This window comes from Durio zibethinus, chromosome 24, assembly GCF_047325235.1.
Source record: "Durio zibethinus cultivar Kanyao isolate XHJ-2024 chromosome 24, ASM4732523v1, whole genome shotgun sequence".
Taxonomy (NCBI): domain Eukaryota; kingdom Viridiplantae; phylum Streptophyta; class Magnoliopsida; order Malvales; family Malvaceae; genus Durio; species Durio zibethinus.
In genome coordinates, this window is record NC_143185.1 from 5,628,827 (window position 1) to 5,650,917 (window position 22,091).

A 22,091-nucleotide genomic window follows, 5' to 3' on the forward strand; every position below is an offset into this window, starting at 1 on the left:
AATAAAAGATAAATGAATAATTTATATATTAAATAAATAAATAAATCAATAATTTATATGTTATAAATCGGATAAAACAAAAAAAAAACATATATAAACTACGATTTTTTTAGAAAACGTAATTTATACCTAAAAAACGTAATCTACAATTGGTTTTTACTTTTTTAAATTATATTTCTTCATTCTCATCGTTTACTTTTTATTTAAGGTAGCATATCACATATAATTAATTAATAATAATTTAAAATTATATAAAATTCATTAAAATTTTATATAAAATTCACACTTATAAATGATAAATCACTATATAAAATTTTTTTTGGATTACGTTAAAAAGATAAAATTTTAATACAAGTAAGAAGAAAGGGAAGAGACCTGATTTGCAATCAGACTTTCGATATTTTTTCAAATATTTTTAATCACTAAATTAAAAGCTTTGAATCATTATATAAGTTTTTATTTGAATTGAATGACAGTATGATTATAATAAAAAAAATTATAAGTAAAATTAACTTTTTATTTAATCGTCGGATAAATTTTTTATTTTTAAAAGCTATTTATCATGTGTGGTATACAAAATTTGACACCTTTTTATTCAAGCTTGGGCTTAAATTATACTTTTTTTTATTTATTTCATTGCTAAATTATCACTTGTAATAAATTGTTAACTCCTTCGGACAACGAAGCTACATGTCTACTTCTAATAAAAATAAATTTCGAGACAAATTGAGGTGATGCATGTTATTTGAATATTTTTCAAATTAGTGTCAATTATTAAAAAGAATAATCAAAGTCGAAGTGACATTGTGACAAAAATATATAAAGATGGATCAGATTTGAGGAAGATAAAACTCTATTTTATTTCATTTTATTATTATTATTTTTAGATTGATAATTTTTTAATTTTATAAGTGAAATCTTAAAATGTTATCTATTATGTTATCATATAATTTTTCTAAGAAGAAACCATTTATGGTTTGGTATTTTAACCTCCCTGCCATGGCATAAATAAAGTTGTAAGTGTATTTGAAATTGTTGAAATGGTTAGAATTCCAAACATTAAAATTAAAAATTCAAAGTACTTATAGTTATAGTTGCAAGTGTATAATCTTATAAAAATGCTATTAAATATGTCTCAATCTTTTTTCTCTTTGTACTTTATTTTTTTAATTTTTGTAAATAAAATTACTTAATTATTTTTTTACACAAAATTTTGAAAATAAAATTTTCAAAAATTATAAATTTTTTTGAAAATCAATTTTTTAAAAGTTAAATTTTCAAAAAATGTTTATAATTTTTTAAAATCTATGTCCAAAAAGATTTGACATTTTCAAAATATATTTTCAAAAAATTATATGAATTTTAAAAAAATTTTAAAATTTTAAAAAATTGTGAGAAAAAAAATTAAATAATTTTATTTATAAAAAAATTTAAAAAAATTATAATGTGAAAAAAAAAAAAAAAAAGGCATCTAGAAGCACTCCTCTTGCAAAACTAATGCCGAACGAGAGGACGGGAGACCCAACAAATATATAGGCAATGATAAAAATCAAATAAAAATACAATTAATTACAAAGTCATAAACCCCTCCTCCGCCAATGTGCATATCTAGAACCCTAACCCCAAAAAATAAAGGTCTCTACTAAACTGTTAGAGAGAACAACTTTTCAGAGAAAAAAATGAACATCGTCTTAAAACGCACAGCTTCTTTTGCCTCCAAGCGGATCCTCGCGGCATCCGCCCAAACTCTCCTTCACCACTTCCCCTCAACAACAGCAGCAGCAGCCACCACTAGAAATGCTGAGATTCTTTTTATTGACAGATTCAAGCCCTTCTCCGGCTTGCCGGGCTTTGCGGCTAGTGGTTTCCACGCCAAATCAGGGCCGTTGAGTTTCAGGGCATCGCCCTGCTTGCAGGCGGAGTATGCCGTCGAGGATTATGATGAAGAGAAGGGAGGTGATGGGCTTGAGATCTGTAATCTGGGGATTGCTCCGGAGATTGTTTCCGCTTTGAAAAGTAGGGGTATCACCAAATTATTTCCTATCCAGGTAAAATTAAATATATATTGACTTTTGTTTTAGTCTCTTAGCTTTTAACGAAACAAAAAGAGTTAAATTTCCTGAGCTTTTTTTATTCCTTTGTTTTTCGACTGTAGAGAGCGGTTTTGGAACCCGCAATGCGAGGAAGGGATATGATTGGACGAGCTAAGACAGGGACAGGCAAAACGCTTGCCTTTGGGATTCCTATTATGGACAAAATCATTCGATACAATGCTCAACATGGGTTTGTCTACTTTGTTTTCCTTCTCTTACTCTTAGACTTTGCTTGGGTGATAAAAAAATGAGAAGATGGAAAATTTTAAGATGAGAAAAGTGGAAAGATGGAGAATATATATATTTTTCTTTCCATTGCTGTGCTTGGCAGGAAAGATGGAAGAATTGAAAGAAAATATAATTTTCTTTCCATCCATTCTCTCGGTAGAGTAGAAAAATGAAAAGAAAAAAATAAAAATTATATTATTTTAACATTATATCCATTGTAAGTTAGGATAAAAGGTAAAATCTAAACATGATAGACTATCTTGTAATTATGAAAGTATGGAATACTTGCTCACAACTCTCTTATTTTCTCTCCCCCTATCTTTTCAATTTGGAATGATTTGTTTTTGTGAATAAAGGGGGAAATGATAAATTTTTTTTCTATTTTCTTTCTTATCACTTTCCCACTCCCCCTATCCATTCATCAACTCTTTTATTCTACCAAGCACCCCCTTAAGTTTCCTGTAACTTTTGCTACTTGCTTGTTTTGCTTTCGAAATGAAAAGTTAAAAAGGTTCTTTTGGTTACAAAAGGTTTTGGCATAGCGAAATGTATAACTTTGCTTTTGTTAGGAATAAACTATGTTTTAATTTGTTTTACGCTTTACCCATTTGCTCATTTTTTATCAAATTGTTATAATATGATACTACCATAATTTAGCTTTTTAATGCTTACTTTTAGTTTTTAACAACTTTTGAGGAAGAAGAAGTAAATAGCAAGCCTACAGTTGCACGGAACCTTATTGGTTTAATTTGATTCTTTTATCCACATGAAAGATTGAACTGTTGGTTGATTATGGGCAATTTTTATTCTCATTTTAATCATACATTTCATTTTATGTTAATTATGCAGACGTGGTAGAAACCCCTTGTGCTTGGTTTTGGCACCAACAAGAGAACTTGCTAAACAAGTTGAGAAGGAATTTCATGAGTCTGCCCCCAACTTGGATTCAATTTGTGTTTATGGGGGTACACCAATTTCCCGCCAAATGAGGCAACTTGACTATGGTGTTGATGTAGCTGTTGGTACACCTGGCCGCATTATCGATCTGCTTAAGAGAGGTGCTCTCAACTTAACAGAGGTTCAATTTCTTGTTCTTGATGAAGCTGATCAGATGCTTCAAGTTGGATTTGCCGAGGATGTTGAAACCATATTGGAGAGGTTGCCTGCAAATCGTCAAAGCATGATGTTTTCAGCAACAATGCCTAATTGGATCAAAAGCCTTACCCAGAAGCACTTGAAAAATCCGTTAACTATTGATCTGGTTAGCATGCATATCTACATTTGACCAATCTCCTATGCTCATGGTTATTATTTCTTGCGTCTAGTAATTGGTTCATCCCATCTATTTGTTTCAAGCAAATCTTTTCCTATTGTATTGATGCTTTCTTTGGTGAGTGCTTTCTATATATGGAAATTTAGGGATCTAAAAATCTGTGCTTAGCATGTTAAAAATTGTGAAATTGTAATCCATATGCCGCTGCTGAAATTTTGGTTATTTTAAAATTATTTTAACATTTAATCAAGGATGAAATCCATTTTTATTTTTTCTTTCTCTTTTTCTTTTTTAATGATGAAGATAAGCTGTGGTAGAGGGAAAGATACATACAAATAGCACTGCTTATTTCTTGTGGCTTATGTGCACCTGCAGGTTGGAGAATCTGATCAAAAGTTGGCAGAAGGAATTTCCTTATATTCGATTGCAGCAGATATGCATGGAAAAGCATCAATTCTTGGTCCTTTAATAACAGTAAGGATCATGACATTAGGGTTTGTCTGTTTTCCTGCTTGGCAGTTTTATCTCTTTGGTTTCTTTTCTTTTTTCTTTTTGATTTCAGTTTTGGACCAATTTGAAACACATTATAGTTTTTGCTTGATTATCATTTCTTCTTCTCTCACAAATCCTTTTTGTCAGGAGCATGCAAAAGGAGGAAAGTGTATTGTTTTCACTCAAACAAAGCGTGATGCTGATCGGCTGGCATATGCCATGGCAAGAAACTTTAGATGTGAGGCTTTGCATGGCGATATCTCACAAAGCCAGAGGGAGAGAACTCTCTCAGGCTTCCGAGATGGGCATTTCAATATTTTAGTTGCTACTGATGTTGCTGCTCGCGGTCTTGATATACCTAGTGTTGACCTGGTTAGTTTTACGTATTATTTTCTTTCATTGCTTTCAGCCATTTTTAGCTGGTTTTATTAGACATTATTGTTTTCTGATTTGACTATCAATGATAAATTGATATTTTCGGCTCATGATGCCATATGTGTCTGGTTTGTTGTTTTCCTAGTCACGGTACCTCTTTAAGGATAAGCTACTTATGAGTCTGTACAATGTGACATCCTAGAAGATTTTATCTGCTCTAAATGATTTGTGATGTATGGATTTCCTATCCACTGTTGCAAAAATTTATCTTATGGTTTATTGTAGTTGGTTACAATATTTTGCCTTTTTCTGTTTGCAATTGCTTGCTGGCCTTTTACTTAGGCATTTTTGTTGTATCGGGCCATAATTGCTAATTGTTGAAATAATACAAATCATGCAGACATCTTTAGAAAATTCTGTATGTTAAAATAGGAAGTTATGAAGGAAATAATCATGCTGTTATTTTGTCACCGAACTGCTAATTACTAGTGATGATTTTTCTAAGTATTATTCTCTTTTGGAATCTGTGATGATTCCCATGATGCTTGTGTTTTGTATATTCTAGCATCATTTTAAAGAAGGCTTCTGCATGTGTTGATATTGTGGATTCTAAAAATTGCACTAAATTCTTGCTTTTCTTTCCCCTTCATTTGCTTCAGTTCATGCTTTTTGAAGTTATACAAAACTAGTATATGAGGCCATTTTTTCTTATAAGCTTATAGTATTTGATGTTTGATGTCCAATAATTAATATAGTGAATAGTCTGAGGCCCATTTAAGCCACTAACTTTTTCTCCTTATTATACTTTTAAATGTTTCTCATTAACCTTATATTCTTACATAGGTAATACATTATGAGCTTCCAAACACGTCTGAAACTTTTGTTCATCGAACTGGCCGAACTGGTCGTGCTGGAAGGAAAGGAAGTGCAATTCTTATCTACACTCAAGAGCAGAGTAGGGCTGTTAGGGTTATTGAGCGAGAAGTAGGATGTAGATTTTCTGAGGTTTTATCCTGTATCCCTTTTGATGTGCATGTCTGTTTTCAATTTTTCTTTTTCCCTTATCTTTTCTGGTGGGGGGAGGGAGGGGGGGTTACAACCATGGTTTTTTAATATCTCTTACAACTTTGATAATCCATATGTTCGGATCTTGTTAGGAAAGTTAAGGAAGTTTTAAAAGGTAAAGTGAAAGTGTTTTAAGTAGGGCTGGCAAAAGTTAAAAAAAAAAAAAAATCAAGGTTGAGACTCTTTTAGCCTTTTGGAAGTGGAGCTGGCTAAAACATTAAAGCTATTTCAGCCTTTTTTCTTCTTATGTAATCAAAACTGGTTTTACCCCTGTTTTTGTCCCCTTTTTAATCAGTCTTCTGGTTCGAGTTTAATAATATCCTCTGAACAAAAGACCTTACCAGTTCCTGGTCAAACTGGTCAATCTGTTTTGATTCTTAAAGCACTTCTTTTAAAGTTTTGCCCCAAATTTCTAGTCTTAAGTAGTCAAGCTTCAATTAATGCTTTATACATGTCATTTTTCTTTTCAAATCTCAAATTCCGAAGGAATTAAAGCATGGATGGTGTGAGATTCAGCCTTTGTTTCTTGGGAAATGTTAATGAGTTCCTATTGGCTTTTGTTAAGGTGATGTATTGTCTTTTCTTGAATTTGGTGAGAATAGAGCAGTAAATGAAAAAAGTTTCCTAAAATAGAAATTTAAGTATTTAACTAAATTTAGTAAGTATCTATAAGCTTCCATTTACTAGATCCTTGTTTCTTTCCACCATTGAGACCCACTATTCCCCATTTGAAAATCAAAATCATCATTAGAATGTAAAGAAGGAAAAAAGTTTACCATAGAAAAGAAGAAAATGTTGAGCTGTCTTTCTAACCTGGCCCTGCCTCCCTCACTAGTTTAATACATGGTCTGGCTTTTAAATAATTAGAGAATAGTATATTTACTATAAACTGGTTTGGATTTAGTTGTGGATTTGGAAAACAATTATAAGTTTTAACATAACTTTATATATCATCCAATATACTGGAGGGAATGATCAAAAGGTTTGTTATTATTTTGTGGGGAGGGGGGGTGATAATATTTGGAACTGTTCTTAGTCAAGTACTCAAGCCTCTTGGCACTGAGGTTTGTGCTGTTTTAAAATGAATCACTCTGTCTTAGCTTTGATGCATAGACTATAAGTTCTTATATGGATCTATTGGACATGCCAGGTTTCCATTGTACAGGGATGAGAGTTTATGTTGCTCAGCAAAAAAAATATTTTTTATTATCTGTTTTGTTCTTGCTGGCTCACATACCGTTCTAATTTCAGTTGAAGGATGCTGGTTTAAATGTTGGATTGATGTCAATTGTAGCCATATTGATAGATGGAGATGTACATAATCAATCAAATTCCCATGTTTATGATTGTAGTGCTTATGAGTATTGTACCTGAAAGATGTACATGAATTTGACATTGATTGCTATGTTACTCTATGTTTTCATGGATTGAACTCATGGACTGATCACTTGTTAATTTATCCTAGCTTCCTAGGATTGAGATTGATGGTGGGAGCACAGACATGTTCAATGATATGGGTACTGGTGGTCGATTTGGGTCATTTGGAAGTACACGAGATCGTAGATATGGTGATACAGGTTTTGGTCGTTCTAGTAGACAAGGAGAATATGGATTTGGCCGTCCTGGAGGCAATAGGAGTCCTGGATTTGGTCGTAGGGGTGGTCAGTTTTCTGATGACATGGGAGGCTATGGAGGATCTAGCTCTAGTCGCTTTGGTTCTAATAATCGGTCTGGAAACTTTGGTGGTCCTGCATTCGGTCATCGAAGTGGATTTGGAGAGTTGGGTAAATCAGATCGTTCTAGTGGCTTTGGTAGCTTTGGTACTAGACGTACTAGTGGATTTGGGGACTTTGGTTCAGGCAATCCAGGTGGATTTGGTGACAATCGATCTGGTCAAAATGCTGGTGGCTTTGGGAGCTTTGGTTCTGGTCGTTCTGGTGGATTTGGTGACAATCGTGCAGGCCAACGCAGTGGCAGCCATGGTGATTCTCAATTTAGTCATTTTAGCAACTTTGGGGGCTCCAATGTTGATGATGATCAGAGCACTGGAAGAAGACCCTTCTAAATTCTTTTAAGGTAAACATGATATAGGCAAACACAGCTAGGAACTTTCCCTCTCTGTTTCTTTTGCACCTTTTTCTTGCAATTTGAAATTAAGTTTTTACCCTTCAATCTTGAAGTACATACATTTTTGCAAGATTGCCCAGGGCCACATAATTTTCTATGTATTCTTAATGCTAATCCTCACTCAGGTTTGTGTGAAATTGGTTTTCTCTCATGAAGCGTTCAAAATTGTAGTGGATTAGATTTAGTGTGCATACAATTACTAGATATTAGAATTTTCTCTCTTCTGTTCTTGGTTTCTTGTCTTGTAGAAGTGGAAAACTGCCATTGCATAGAATGTAAAGTTGATGGGCTAGTGTATGCTACAGTTCTCATCCAAACTTAGCTCATGGAAGATCTTGCAGTATATACATGTTAACTAAATATGCTTGGCTGATAATATTGAGATTACCAAGTCTTTGTTTGGCTGATGCCATGCCTCAAGAAAATAAATGAATTTCATTGATAAAAAACACAAGCAAACACAAATGCCATCATGATTTTAGTTATTCATTTTTGCTTGCCTTGGCATTGGATTGTATTTTCTTTGCGGTTTTCGGTTATAATTTGATGGTGGGTAATGTGTTTTCTTTCTTTGAGTTTGGTGGTTGGAGGAAAAGATGGCTGTCACCAGTGGAAGCAGGCGGTGAGCATTGGTGACAAGCCAAGTTGGCAATCTAAAAGAAATGTGACGTGGGGAAGAGGGGGGAAGGTCTGTCTGAGACCATTGTTCTAAAACAATGATTATTTCTTGTTTTTTGGGCTTCAGAGGGAAGTGACGATCTGGAAGTTGTTTTCCTCTATTGTTTTCCCCTAACTTTTCTTTTGGTGCCTTCCAAAAGCCAAGCTTTGGAAAATGCAGTGACTTCCCAAAAGTAGTTTTTGTGAATGGAGTTTATAAAGTTTGGCTGATGTTGTGTGTTTTCTGAGGCCCTATCATCATTTTGCTCTATCGCATTATTTTGATGACAAAAAGTGCATTCAGTGCATCAACATGATTCTTTTTTCAGGTGCTATGTCTATTCGATTACTGATACCTGCGAGGCTGCTAAGGTGCTTGGTACATTGCCTTGCCCGTTTACTAGGATGTTATCCACAGGCTGTTGTAGCCTACGATACCTTTGGTTTTCATGTACATTTGTTTTGGAATGGCAGGGAAGAAGGCGCCATTCAAGTGACAGCTTCCAGTGGGAAACAGTTACTGATAAACAAGGATTCTTTTGTGGCACGTGAAAGTTTGTTGGGAAGAGGGAGAACCCCAACTCCCTTTACTCTCCCCTCTCCTGTTAAGCTTTAAGTCAACTAATATTTACTAGTTATTGTAATGGGAATATTTTCAGATGCTGGCCGTTGATATTGAAATTAATTATATGTGAAGCAATAAAATCTCCTGTCTGATCATGTATTGTGAATAGGATTTCATAAAATGATTCATTCTGGGGAAACTGTCCCATCCACCGTGTCTTCTTTTTCTCAATCCATTCCTACAGGTGTTGTGTCTTAAACTCTTATCCAAAATATATTTGCTTAAGTTTTCATGTCTTTACTTCCCCAATTCTGTCTTTGTTGAGTTGTTCCTTCCGTCCAAATTATTTTTGTGGAACTTAGCTAATTGTGGTTGATTTTTGGGGGTTTTACATACTCACCAAACAATTGGAACATTAACCTTTGGAAGCTGTAGCTTCAGAATGAGTGTCATTTCACCATTGTTTTGGTTTGTTTTTAATCTTTGAACACACTGACAAGGGCCTTCCCTCTTGGTTTTCTTTGATGGATGTTTAGATCATCTTGTTACAGTGTAATGTGGAATTTGGATTAGATTATCTCCTAAGACTTTTCTGTCATTGATTTTTTTTTTTTTTTTAAATTTTTGGCACCCGGGTTAACTGTTTCAATTTGAAACTATTTTAAGTATCTATAATTTATAGTTCATTTGGACAATAAGATTTGAGGCACAAAGTGGATGGGTGAAATCATTTAAAAGATGGAATGAATTATAAATAGTTCTTGGTAATTCTGATGATGTTGTGCTAACCTAGCTTGGCTGTTGAAGCAAGTTCAGAATGCCTAGAAAACAAATCTTCATTTGTTTTTTGCATTCATTCATATAAAATTAATTATAGGTTCTTCATTTCTTGTTAATTTCTCAAGGTTTCGAATGGCTGAAACAAAATAAGTTTGGATCACTCGGGTTTCTAAGTTCACTTGAATTTTGGGTCACCTCAGACGAGTTACCTTGGCACAACCAACAAGGTTGAGGTCAGGATCCAGCCATGCCTGAGTGGTAGAATCCATTTGATTTTTTTTTCAGCTGTTTTTTAAGTTTCAATTCAATTCAATGTAATTACCTATGAATTGAAAGTGAATTTCGAACAGGACACTGCCCTCAAACTGGGTTGGTAACTAGACATATTTATTGTTATAAATTTAATCAAACACATTGTATATTTTTATATATAAATATAAATATATTTATTTTTAATATTGTTATTTTATTATAATTATTTTTATTTCATCAAATTTTAATAGATTAAAATTTCTTTTAAAATTGTTTATTTAAATAAAATAATTACAAATACTAGCATTTGGAAATACTACATTTGAAAATATTTTCACTTTAAATTTTTTCAAAATTTATAAATTACTCTTGCAAATACATTCTTAAAGTTCGTTTGGTGGTGGGAAAGATTCACTGTATCACAATTAACGTTATATAATTGAACTTCTCCCTCTTTATCGCACTATAATTACGATTTATACTTAGATGTGGTGGTAAGGATGGCTAATGATGTGTAATTTTGAATTTTTATGAAATGTATTTGTGATTTATCTCATTTTTATTTTCATATATTTCACCTCTAAAATTAAAAAATCTTGAAATTATTAATGAATTCATACGTGGATGTTTGCAGTATTAAATATAAAATGTTTTTTTCAAGACGTATGATGCAAAATAAAAGTGATTTTTAGCTAAAGTATGATGCAAAATAAAAATGATTTATTAAAAAAAAGGATAAGAATAAAGAATAAAATAACAAAATATATTTTAAAACCATGTCATTAAGTATTTTTAATAATATAATTAATAATATATTTAAAATAAAATAAAATAAAATAAAATAAAAATTAAAAAATGTAACCATCAAAAATCAAATTAAAATAATATTTATGAAATAGAAGAGTATAATAAGTAAACTTTTAGGAATCTTAATTGATTTAATAATAATATGATTAATATGAACAAAAATTGTTTAATTAAAGTTAATTATTAATATATAAATAATTTGGAAATCGGTTTTATTATGGTATATTAATTGTAGCATTAAGATATGAAAAAAAATATATAAACAATTTCAAAAACTATTAAGTAAAAAAATTTGTCTTATATCGAATAGCAATGTGAAAGCAAAATTCTATTTAGTTTAACTAAGTAGGAAAAATAGAACAAGATCCAGGTGGCTACTGCCGTCGGAGTTGACTGCGAACGGAAATCCATCTCATCTCCTTACGAAAATTTCGAAGCTGCTTTTCAAAAAACACAAGAAAAAAAAAAAAAAACACCCTCTCTGCAGCCCAATCTCCTGATTTGGTATGCGCTTTTTCCTCATTTTCTACTACTTGAATTCTTATTGCTACGAGACCTTCCTCTTGCTTCTCTGTTCGCTGATTGCAAATTCAATTTTCCTCGCTCCTGAATTCATTTTATATTTATAACGAACCCTAAATCTTAGTTTCGTTTTAATCTCTTTTAGGTTAGAAGTGCGACAATTGATTTAAACCAATTGATTTGAATATTAAAGGTTTCTGATTAATTCATGTACCTTTTGTTTGGGGTTTTCGCAGAGAAAATAGATTAAACGAAGAAGATGGGCATGAAGCAAGCTATAAAAAGCCTGGATGCGTTTCCTCGTGCGGAGGAACATTTGTTGCAGAAGACGCAATCGGGAGCACTAGGTGAATTATCAATTTTTTTATTTCTATTTAACTCCAAAATGATGCTACTTATTTGTTACAACTATTATTAATTTTTTTTGGGTAAAATTCTTTATTATAGTGTCGATCGTTGGTTTAGCAATAATGGCCATGCTGTTCTTTCACGAGCTTACCTATTATCTTACAACGTATACTGTTCATCAGGTTTGCATTTTTTTAGTTTTAACTAGCGTTGCTATTTTTGTGGATGAATTTGTTTGGATGGACTAATGGCATTGTCCTTGTGTGAATTTCTTTATATTTTATAGAATCAACTCGAATTAAAATGTTTACAATGTTTGCAATTAGATTTTCGAGGTCCTGAGCTTCTGTTTCTTTCCAAAGGTTGCAATAGAGGCTTATTGTGCCTAGAACAAGTTTTCATCAGACTTGTCTGCAGCTTAAATATGCTCATATTGTATGGCACCTAGGAATTAGAATGGTTGGCCAAACTTTGGGGGATGTAAATGATGCTGCCATAGAACACATCTTGCTCGTGTAATTTTAGCTATAGTGATTTGGTGGTTTTTTTATCTATGTAAGTTGTGTATGCATTATGTTTATGGATAGAATTGTGTTTATCCTCTCTCTGGCAATCCCTACTTTCTCTTCATGGCATCCAAGTTATTTGCTTGTTTGTTGGATACTCATTTGGGTAGGGGTCTTCTTCAAGACAATGAATGCTTTAATTCTTTGCTTTCTTTTTGATTCAATAATATTCTAAATGCTTTCATTGCTGTCTTCTGATTTTTCTGCACTCACATCTATATATTCCCCTAAACTACTTAAACTTATGATCTGCCAAATACTGGTCACACTAAAGTCAATTTACAACAATTCCAACATTTTTTGTATACAATTATTATGCAATAAGATTTTAACTAATCCATGTCACTAAACCGCCACTTATTCAAACCTTATTTCAAACATAAACCGTGAAACCTTCTGCTGTTCTACAACTTTCAACTTCAACATGCTGTTATTTTCCAAGCCTAGCACACCTGAAGTGCAATGAAGGCAGCTTTTCTAAAATCTCTTCTATAATAAGAGCACCCAAGCAACATAAGTTCTCTAACGAGGTGATTTCCTCTTCAACCTTTCTAGTTGAGTTAATCCTCTAAGGGAATTCTGTAACCAGTGATGTGATGTCATTAGTAGTATGATATTAAGGTTAGTTGAGATGATCTAACTGAACAGGTATTATGCAGATGTCTGTAGACTTGAAACGTGGAGAAACACTTCCAATTCACATTAATATGACATTTCCTTCATTACCTTGTGATGGTTAGTACATTTCTTTTTATGAAATCTTACTTTTATTTGCACATTTTGATTCTATCTCTTCTTTAGACTATTGACTGTTGGTCGTTTATCTATCATATTATTTTTGCAGTCGTAAGTGTAGATGCCATTGACATGTCAGGCAAGCACGAAGTGGATCTTGATACTAACATATGGAAAGTAAGACAATTTCTTCTTCTCAGCAAGACTTAATTGTCTTGATGATAATCGTGTACTAATGAATGCAATATTCTTCTTAAGAGGCCCTCCCTCCCTCCTTTAGAAATGAATGTGGGATTTATGGTTACATTTCCTTGTTTATTATATGGCTAACCATGCTAGACTTCCTGCAGCTTCGCCTGAACAGTCACGGTCATATCGTTGGCACTGAATATTTGTCTGACCTTGTCGAAAAGGAGCATGCTGCTCACAAGCATGGTATTGTCCTTGGTGTTGTACATCTACCTCATGTTTTTAATTTAATTTATCTTTTTGGGGCTTCATCCATGTTCACAATATATGTTTATGTTATCTGGACATTATTATATGTAACATGAAGGCAACATCATTTGCACCATGTTGCTGATAGTCAATACTCTGCCTTTTCTCTTTTTCCCATTTTTTTGGGGTTGGGGGGTGGAGAGGAGAGATAAGGGGAGAGACAAAACAATAAAAGGCACCAAAAGGTTAGATTCATATGAATTTTTCTCTTTTTTGGAGATTTCAAATGGTCAGATTTCCCCTCAAGATGCATTCATGCAAAAGCAGCTAGCTTAGTAGTTGAGCTTCCATCTCCAAACTTTTGTACCAAGAACTCTGCTTCTCTTGGATATATTTCTTCATTAAACACACATAAAATGTTTCTTTTTCCCTAAAATAATCCTCTGTTACCATGTCTCTATCAAGGGTTGCCCTCTACTGATACCAGACATCTTAGAGCATGCCAAAGATGTTGGGAATCTTAAAAGTTGGAAAGAGGGGATGGGGAGTAATGATATATGCTTAAGTATTAAAGTATCTATTATAAGTATATAGGTAACGGATTCATGGAATCCTTCATTGAGAATTAAAATTTTGTAGATTAGGCTGTGAACTATGGCTGGGTGTGTCATTTACAGATATGTTTCTGGATAATTGTTAATGAAATGCTGCAGTACTATGTGAAGTTTCATTGAAGAATGTACTTATCTGGGAAGATTGTGTCTATTTGGGTTGCAGTTTTTGATCTCATTTCTTTAGCGACAAGGGGAATCTTTCTTTCTGGTGATAGGGGTTCAATGTATAGGTCATTAGGCTTTTTAATAAACTAAATTTGAGTGGTGCAAAAGGTCAAACTTTTCAGCTGCATCCTCACCAACATGTTAATTTGTTTCTTTTCTTGTTGCTGTTATTGAGAAGCTCTTCTGGTCAAACATGGAACATTTGAATTTATAAGTTAAAAACACCATGTAAAAAGGCATTAAATGCTAAAACAACCATGCTTGATTCCTTCAATGAAAGATGTGTCACTTTGAAAATGATGCATAAGCATGTTTGATCAATTACTAAGCCATATTTATGATATGTGTTTGAGCCACTTTTCCAAGTTTTAGATTTTTTATGAATATATTTTGTCAAAATGACCTAATTGCTCAGCAGAATTTATTTAGATAAATCTGGGGTTGTGCTTGTTTCTGTTAGGATTCATTAAAGCATAAATCTATGGATATAGATTTGTCACAACTTTTTTTAGGTCATTTATGGTTCATGTGTTATATATATAAAGAAAAAGAAAAATGGTGGTCATGTAATGCGTCAAATCATAAATAATTTCTTGTAGTGAACATGACCAGATGATGAGAAGGAACATCACGATGATGCTGATGCTGATAAGAAGCTTCATGCACTCGGCTTCGATCAAGAAGCTGAAAATATGATTAAGAAGGTGAAGCAAGCATTGGCCAATGGAGAAGGATGCCGGGTATTTATCCTATAGAATTTCCTTAATTATTAAGTTTATAAGCCTTTTAACTAATCAATGAGTTTTGATTTTTGGGGCCCTCAAAGGGTTCCCAAAAAATGAAAGAATATAAAGGACAACTGTCTATTAATGCAACATTTTCTGCAGGTTTATGGGGTATTAGATGTTCAAAGGGTAGCTGGAAACTTCCACATTTCAGTCCATGGGTTAAACATTTATGTTGCTCAAATGGTTAGCAACTTTTCTCATAGTAATCTAATTTCATGTCATATCCTCAATTATGCATGTATTCAGCGTTGCCTTGGTTAGAATGTGTCTGTGAGTAATGGAAGTTCATTGGGCAGGTTCTTGTTTTTGGGGTTTGATTGACTAGTGAATTGCATGACTGATTGTTTTTACCAATTTGAATTACTATAAGAGAAACACCCTAATTTTTGTCTTTTAATGGAAAAAAATAATGAATATTTATTATACCATTAGCCTACGACATAATTAGGTTTATATTCGTAAAACTTCTAGTGAAAAACCTTCAAAATTTAAATTTTGAAGAAATGTAATAAAATCACTATCATTACCTGCATGTGACTGATTTACCTTTTTCTTTTGCTTTTAATGCATTAGATTGTTAATAGCTATCATCAAGATAACTAGTAGCATAAGGTTTTCCTATTCATTACTTTATATACATTGCATAGGAGTTGAATTTAATTCAACCAGCTCTTTTAAAACATATATGTTTAGTTGATAAATTCTTTTGTCCCAATTATTCATTGTGAAAAGGTTAAACCATTTCGATTGGAATCTTAGATCAAGTTATTGCTGTTGAAGGGGAATTAAAGTTCAAAATAGATGAACATATTCAAGTTCCCTAGTTTAAGTCCTCCTCTCTCTCCCTAACTAATGAAAAGAAAAAAGAAATCAATTCAAGTCAAAATAAGTATTACTTGTATTACATTGAGTTCGGAGATTGAAATCCTTTTCCATTTGGGACATTTGTTACTTTAAGTACTATGGAGATGTAGATATCATTGTCCAAAGCTTGAACTGCTATGACACAAAGTACTTGATACATTAACGTGTATCTTTCAATTCTGAATTTACTGTAATCATTACTTTTTAACACACATACTCCAGAGATAGATGATTGAACACAATGCTGTGGTTGAATATCTGATCAGGGGATTTTGTAAATTTCCAAACTCTTTGATTTATTTTGGAATTTATTTCTCCTGTAGGCTATGATCTAAAGTGTTGGTCTTTTCAATCTATTGAATTCGGTATTATTAGGCAATATAGGCACTTTTGGTGATCAGCGAGCATTTTCCTTTTTTCCTTGAATTTATAATGTCATGCTTGTGTGAATCAGTGAATTATCCCTCTGATCCTTGAATATGCTTATGTCTTGATCTCTGCATAGGTTTTAGGTTGAAAATTTTCCAGTAATACAGAAGAAAAAAAAAAGGCAATAAATGACTTTATTTAGAGATTTTGATATCTTCATTCAAATATAAGTACCTTGTTCTGATCTTAAGATCTGTCAAGGCTTAAGAGAAAGGTCTTGTTCTCTCAGACAATTTTGTCCTAAGATTTGAAATTTTGGTTAGAGTTTGGAATTTAAAATTCAAAATTTAGTTTGCAAGAATGTGCTAGATTTTTACACAATATCTTCTCTATTAGTTTCTTGGAGCTTAGAGTTATGAGGATATCCATACCACTGTCATATTTAGTTTCTTTTTGACATGGCTTTTTCTTTATCATCTGCAAATTAAGTAGAAGTCCTTTTTTCTTTGCTCACAGATCTTTGGAGGAGCAACACATGTCAATGTAAGTCATATGATTCATGATTTATCATTCGGGCCAAAATATCCTGGACTTCACAACCCGCTTGATGGTACAGTGCGGATTTTGCATGACACAAGTGGAACATTCAAGTATTACATAAAGGTTTGAATTTCGAGCATTCTCTTTATTGACCAAAGATTTATGGCAATATGTCTCTGCCTTTTCAAGGAAGTCACATTAGGCAAATATCTCTTAGAACTGTCCCTCCTGAAACAGTTCTACAACTGGAGTGTACAAATTGATCACCCATGTTTTCTGCATTAAATTGATTGGGTGATTGTCTTTTGGTTGATGAATTTGGTGATCTAGTAAATGGTCCAATTATGCATAGTATTTATTGGTTGACTATGTTTATAAAATAGAGCTAAAGCCTCCTCAGCTTTCTCTCTCTCTCTCTCTCTCTCTTTTAGTGCTTGAGCCCAAATATTAGTGGTCATCTACCACATAACCATCTGATTGTATATCATCTCTTACCATGCCATTGTATGATTGGTTGGGAAGAGGCACAGTATAAAGCTTTTGATTGGTTCAAAAAATTACTATGCCATTGTATGATTGGTTGGGAAGAGGCACAATATAAAGTTTTTGATTGGTTCAAAAAATTACCTCCAAAGCAAAAAGAATACCTTGTTACATTTTGATCGTTTTCATCCTTCACTTAAAAGGAGACCCTTCTACATTTTTCGTACCTATCCATTCTTTTCTTTTGCAACATCCTGTAAGTATTGCTAGGTCTTCATCTCCAGCTACATTCTGCTGCTCTATCTTCATGCACCAAACACTAAACCCTTGTTAAAGTATAGTTTCATAGTATATTCTTACAATTTTTCTACTTCCCTATAAAATATGCTGCAAATTTTCGAACTGCGTCCAGTTCGTTAAAATAGTAACAAGCTGTTTCATTCTGCATTTCAGTACATTCACTGATACTACTTCTATCATTGGTTTGCCTCTATCTTCTTCTATGACATCAGAAATTAGTTGTTTTAATCTTGACGTCTCTGTTCATCCAAGTGTTCTTTTTACTATATTGCAGATTGTCCCTACTGAGTACAGATATATCTCAAAGGAAATTTTGCCAACAAATCAATTCTCTGTTTCAGAATATTTTTCCACTATGAAAGAGTTTGATAGGACATGGCCAGGTTGGTTGGAAGTGTGACTTTGTAAACATTATAACTGCTTTTGGTTGGTGGTTACTAATTACTTTACCCTTCTGTTCAGCTGTTTACTTTTTGTATGATCTGTCACCAATCACTGTGACAATAAAAGAAGAGCGCCGAAGCTTTCTCCATTTCATCACTAGACTTTGTGCAGTATTGGGTGGAACGTTTGCTTTAACAGGTTTGCAACCTTTCTCCTTATTAAACGATCCAAAGTTGTTTATAAGCTGCTTAAAGTTTGATTAGGTCAAATTGCAGAATCTTAGCTGGTCAAAATAAATTATCATGTAGTGTTTGGCTGTAATTTAATACTTTATACAAGTTCAAATCTGGGTTTGGCTGTGATTTGAACCTTTTGAGTAACTCTAACTCCACATTTTTTGGTTCCTTTATTTCAAAGGTTTAGAGTTTCATGCGGAAACAAATATTTGATTGACTTGAAGTTTAGTTCAGTTTGTTTATATGATCACCCTTAAAAAGTTATATCCGGAGTTTGAATTTCAGCACTTGTAATCTTTTTCCTATTCCTAAGCTGTGACCTCCTATGTACCCAAAATAAAAAATAAAAAAAATCTCTTATTCAAACCGTTACCAGTTAGAAGATATTTGCCATTTGCATATGCCTTCTTCTTGATCTTATTTTGGTTAATAAATGACACTTTCTGTGATATTAAAACAGGAATGCTGGATCGTTGGATGTATAGGCTTGTTGAAGGAGTGACTAAACCAAGCGCTAGGGGCGTGTATAGGTAGAGTTTTGGAGTGCAAGAAGGAACAGCATCAAACTCACACGTGCACTTCCTCAGTGGAAATCTCAAAATTGTCAAAATTTCTGGCTTCCGAACATAAAGTGAGCGTAAAATGCAGAGAGAACGAGGATTAAAAGAATATATAGTGGCGATAGTCTATGGCTTCTGAAATTATTCCATGCAGTCTTCTATGATCATTCCTTAGTACTATTTTTATGGGCAACTTAGGGTTTGGAATAGATACATATATGTGGGATGCTTTTGGGACCTAAGAATATCCTCTTTTCCCTGTTAACGCAACTCCTTTTCAGTCTATCAAAAAAAATTTTTTAAATGTTTTTAAGGTAACAATTTATTCAAATGCATATATATATATATATATATATAACAATTTATTCAAATGCATATATATATATATATAATATTTATATCTCTAAGAAAGTGTTGTCCTCATGTATAATTTTAAACATGATGTAATTTAAAAAAATATTTTAATAGGATACGACAAAATATAGAAGTAAGATGATTTAAAATGTTAATGAAAATTATATTCAATTTTGATAAAATTCAAAAAATGTGTTTTATGTTATCGTGAAAATATAAATTGTGATATAATTTTGGTATTTTTAATTTATTTGACACGATATAAACAAATATGAGAGCTTCTAAATGCATTTTGTTTTTCTGTTTACATCTTTTTATTTTTTCAAAATTATTTTTAAATAAAATTACTTAATTATTTTTTTCATTTTTTAGACATAATGGATATTCATATTTAGTAAGTCAAATAAAATATGTGTATCTAATAAGTTATATAACTTATGGACTTTCATATAAGTTATTTAAATCCAAAAAAAATTATAAACAAAAAGCCCTGAACTTTAAATTATAAATTCAAAAACTCTAGATTTTAAATTCTAAATCCAGAATTTTAATTAAAGAAAAAGTTCTAAATTCAAAAACATTAAATTCTAAATCCTAAATCCAAAATTTTAGTTAAGAAAAAAGAAATCTTATATTTTGAAGAATTTCTACAATATTATAAAAAAATACAATATGGTTCAAATAATTATAAATTTATTCATAAATTGATAGTCAAAATCTATAGCTTTAATAAGAAGAGCACCTAATTACATCATGCAGGTCTTTGAATTTCTTCTTAATTTATATGAAAAGGAAAAATGATTGATATTTTTAATGAGATTTTTAAACCATTTAAATGATATTATTAATTAAAGTCGAAAGTTTTTAAAAACTTTTTAATATAAAAATTTAAAAACCTTTAAAAGTTTCCGGATTCATATATTTAGAAGTTTTAAAAGGTTTTTGGATTGATATATTTATAAGCTTTTAAAGCTTTTTGAAAAGAATAATTAAATAATTTTATTAGAATATAATTTTTAAAAAATTGGGATATACAGAGAAAAAAAAATGGTGTCAATAGAAGCACTCTAAATATAAATATGTTTATATTTGTTTACATGTCTTATCATTGCGTAGTATTTAAAGACGTTTCTATAGGAACGGAAATACTTAAACAGGTTTAATAGTTAAAACCTATTTTTTCCTTTTAAAAAGGGAAAAGTCGTCTCTAATATATTAATAGTAAGAATAATTAAGAGAATTTATTATTATTATTTTCTGAAATAAAGATTTCATTATTTTTATTTTACTGCTTAAGAATAATTTAATGTGAATAGTAGTATTTTTTTTTTATATTGAAATAAAGGTGAAATTTACTACACTCCAATTATGAAATTTTACTAGTTTATTTTTAATTTTTTTATTTTTAAAAAAATTGAAATATTTCATATAATATATATTTAAAGGAATATTTTCAATTTAATTGATTTTGATTAAAAAAATAACGGAATTGAATATTTAACATACTATTTTATTAATAGGCAATTAAAATTTTTCATCAATTTTATTATTTTATAATAATAAAATTTAACAAATTAAAATAAAATAATAAAATTAATTTTTTATGAATAAGTAAAATTCAATATTGATTCATAATATAATAAATTTTATCTTAATTTTTTATATTAAAAGTATTGCTTGAGAAAAAAAAAGTTAATGCCATGAATGATTTTTAAATTATAGTGAAATATTTAATGTAATATTGAATTTTAAAAATTTTTAATGTATAATCTAAATTATGAATTTATTAATTAATGTGATACTTAAAAAATTATTTCTTCATGTGTCATTATTTAAAACTAGTCACATTAGTTGAGAGTACAGTATTAATTAATAAATTTATAATTCAAGTAATAAATCATAAAATTTTAAAATTTAAATATCATATTAAATATTTTATTATAATTTATAGGTCATTCATAATATTAACCAAAAACTAATAAAATTTCTTTATGGGATAATACCCTAAATAGCCCCTAAATATTGTACTTTTTTTAATGTGGTACTTAAATTATAAAAGTTTAAATTGAAACTTAAACTTTATTTTTGTTTATTAAATTATCTCAACCAGAATAAATGCTGATATAGCAATAAAATACTGACATGAAAAACAAGTGGTTATTATATAATAATGATGTGTTTGTCATATGTCATTTTTAAAAAATTAAAAAAATTAAAAAAATAAAAAATCATTTTTTTAAGAATTCTAAAAAAATTTATTTCTTAAAATAAAAAAGTTTATTTCCTTTTCTATTTCTTTCTATCTTTTTTTTTTCCTCATCTTTCTCCTTTTTTTCCTTTTTTTTTTCCTTCTTTTTCTACGACAGATCCTTTCTCACTAAGATTTTTGACCATTCAAATTATCAGTATTGTAGTCATCAACCGTTTGCCACTACTAGTTGATGTCTATTTTGCTCAAAAATTTCCAATTAATTTCTTTAAGTCTTTTTTTTTTTCCTTTCCTCAAAAATATATTTTCCCTAAAAGTCATGGATTAACCTAGATTTAGAATCAAAAATTGAAATTTAACCTAAATCTAAACCACATTACTGTTTTTAAAATCGGCTAAAATTTAAATATATTTTTCACTTTTCTTTATTTTTCCATCCTATCATTTTGAATTCCCTAAAATCTCCTCACCATTATGAGGCACCACTGCTAATTTGAACCATATTACTGTAAAAAATTTTTTTTTTTTAAACCTTCTCCTTTTTTATTTGAAAATCCCAAAATATAAACCTAAAGAAAAATAGCCCCAAATTAAAACTTTACACAGCTTTTTTCAACCTTGCCTTCAAAAATCCCCATTCTAATCTTTAAAAAAATCCCATTTGAAAACCTATTTTTATTTTGCTATTTTTTTATTTTTTATTTTTGTATTGCTTCCTCACTCGTTGGTTAGGGATGTCATTAGGTAAGGTATGGGTAGGGTAAAGCATTTCTCATTCTCAGATTTTCATATTATACCTATTTTCATATCCAATGGGCATTTTTAATTTATTCTTATCTCTATCATTGTGAGTTTTTAATGGGTATCGGTAATCCACATAATTATAACTTAAAAAAAAACTA

General features: G+C 31.1%; 2 protein-coding genes across 9 annotated transcripts; both read left to right on the top strand.

Annotated features, from left to right (window-relative positions):
• Window positions 1-1,558: 1,558 nt before the first annotated feature.
• Window positions 1,559-9,030, top strand: LOC111316771 (DEAD-box ATP-dependent RNA helicase 53, mitochondrial-like). Of its 6 annotated transcripts, none has more exons than XR_002693404.2 (9): window positions 1,559-2,048; window positions 2,156-2,283; window positions 3,171-3,582; window positions 3,970-4,068; window positions 4,234-4,458; window positions 5,305-5,466; window positions 6,992-7,602; window positions 8,640-8,689; window positions 8,785-9,030. XR_002693404.2 is itself a non-coding variant. In XM_022918894.2 (8 exons), the coding sequence occupies exons 1-7, from the start codon at window positions 1,680-1,682 to the stop codon at window positions 7,589-7,591; spliced, it is 1,995 nt and encodes a 664-aa protein (XP_022774629.1). In that variant the 5' UTR covers window positions 1,559-1,679; the 3' UTR covers window positions 7,592-7,602; window positions 8,640-9,030. The 6 variants fall into 6 exon arrangements, 3 of the variants coding, with proteins under 3 accessions (XP_022774629.1, XP_022774630.1, XP_022774631.1); XR_002693405.2 differs by having other exon boundaries at window positions 8,640-8,682; XR_016333073.1 differs by lacking the exon at window positions 5,305-5,466 and having other exon boundaries at window positions 8,640-8,682.
• Window positions 9,031-11,075: 2,045 nt separating this feature from the next.
• Window positions 11,076-18,930, top strand: LOC111316772 (uncharacterized). 3 transcript variants are annotated; one of them, XM_022918900.2, is made up of 12 exons: window positions 11,076-11,218; window positions 11,473-11,583; window positions 11,684-12,680; window positions 12,810-12,885; window positions 12,995-13,062; window positions 13,236-13,320; window positions 14,715-14,842; window positions 14,990-15,073; window positions 16,640-16,786; window positions 17,721-17,829; window positions 17,909-18,028; window positions 18,527-18,930. In XM_022918900.2, the coding sequence occupies exons 4-12, from the start codon at window positions 12,810-12,812 to the stop codon at window positions 18,598-18,600; spliced, it is 891 nt and encodes a 296-aa protein (XP_022774635.2). In that variant the 5' UTR covers window positions 11,076-11,218; window positions 11,473-11,583; window positions 11,684-12,680; the 3' UTR covers window positions 18,601-18,930. The 3 variants fall into 3 exon arrangements, with proteins under 3 accessions (XP_022774635.2, XP_022774632.2, XP_022774633.2); XM_022918897.2 differs by having other exon boundaries at window positions 11,684-11,766; XM_022918898.2 differs by lacking the exon at window positions 11,076-11,218 and adding an exon at window positions 11,357-11,381 and having other exon boundaries at window positions 11,684-11,766.
• The last annotated feature ends 3,161 nt before the right edge of the window (window positions 18,931-22,091 follow it).

Excerpts from the sequence above, each read along its gene's own strand:
- LOC111316772 (XM_022918897.2), top strand. The coding sequence starts at position 11,496 with ATGGGCATGAAGCAAGCTATAAAAAGCCTGGATGCGTTTCCTCGTGCG. Across the intron at positions 11,767-12,809 it reads CAACGTATACTGTTCATCAG|ATGTCTGTAGACTTGAAACG; the intron begins GTTTGCATTTTT and ends GGTATTATGCAG. Across the intron at positions 17,830-17,908 it reads GTTTGATAGGACATGGCCAG|CTGTTTACTTTTTGTATGAT; the intron begins GTTGGTTGGAAG and ends CCTTCTGTTCAG.
- LOC111316771 (XM_022918894.2), top strand. The coding sequence starts at position 1,680 with ATGAACATCGTCTTAAAACGCACAGCTTCTTTTGCCTCCAAGCGGATC. Across the intron at positions 2,284-3,170 it reads CGATACAATGCTCAACATGG|ACGTGGTAGAAACCCCTTGT; the intron begins GTTTGTCTACTT and ends TTAATTATGCAG. Across the intron at positions 4,459-5,304 it reads ATATACCTAGTGTTGACCTG|GTAATACATTATGAGCTTCC; the intron begins GTTAGTTTTACG and ends ATTCTTACATAG.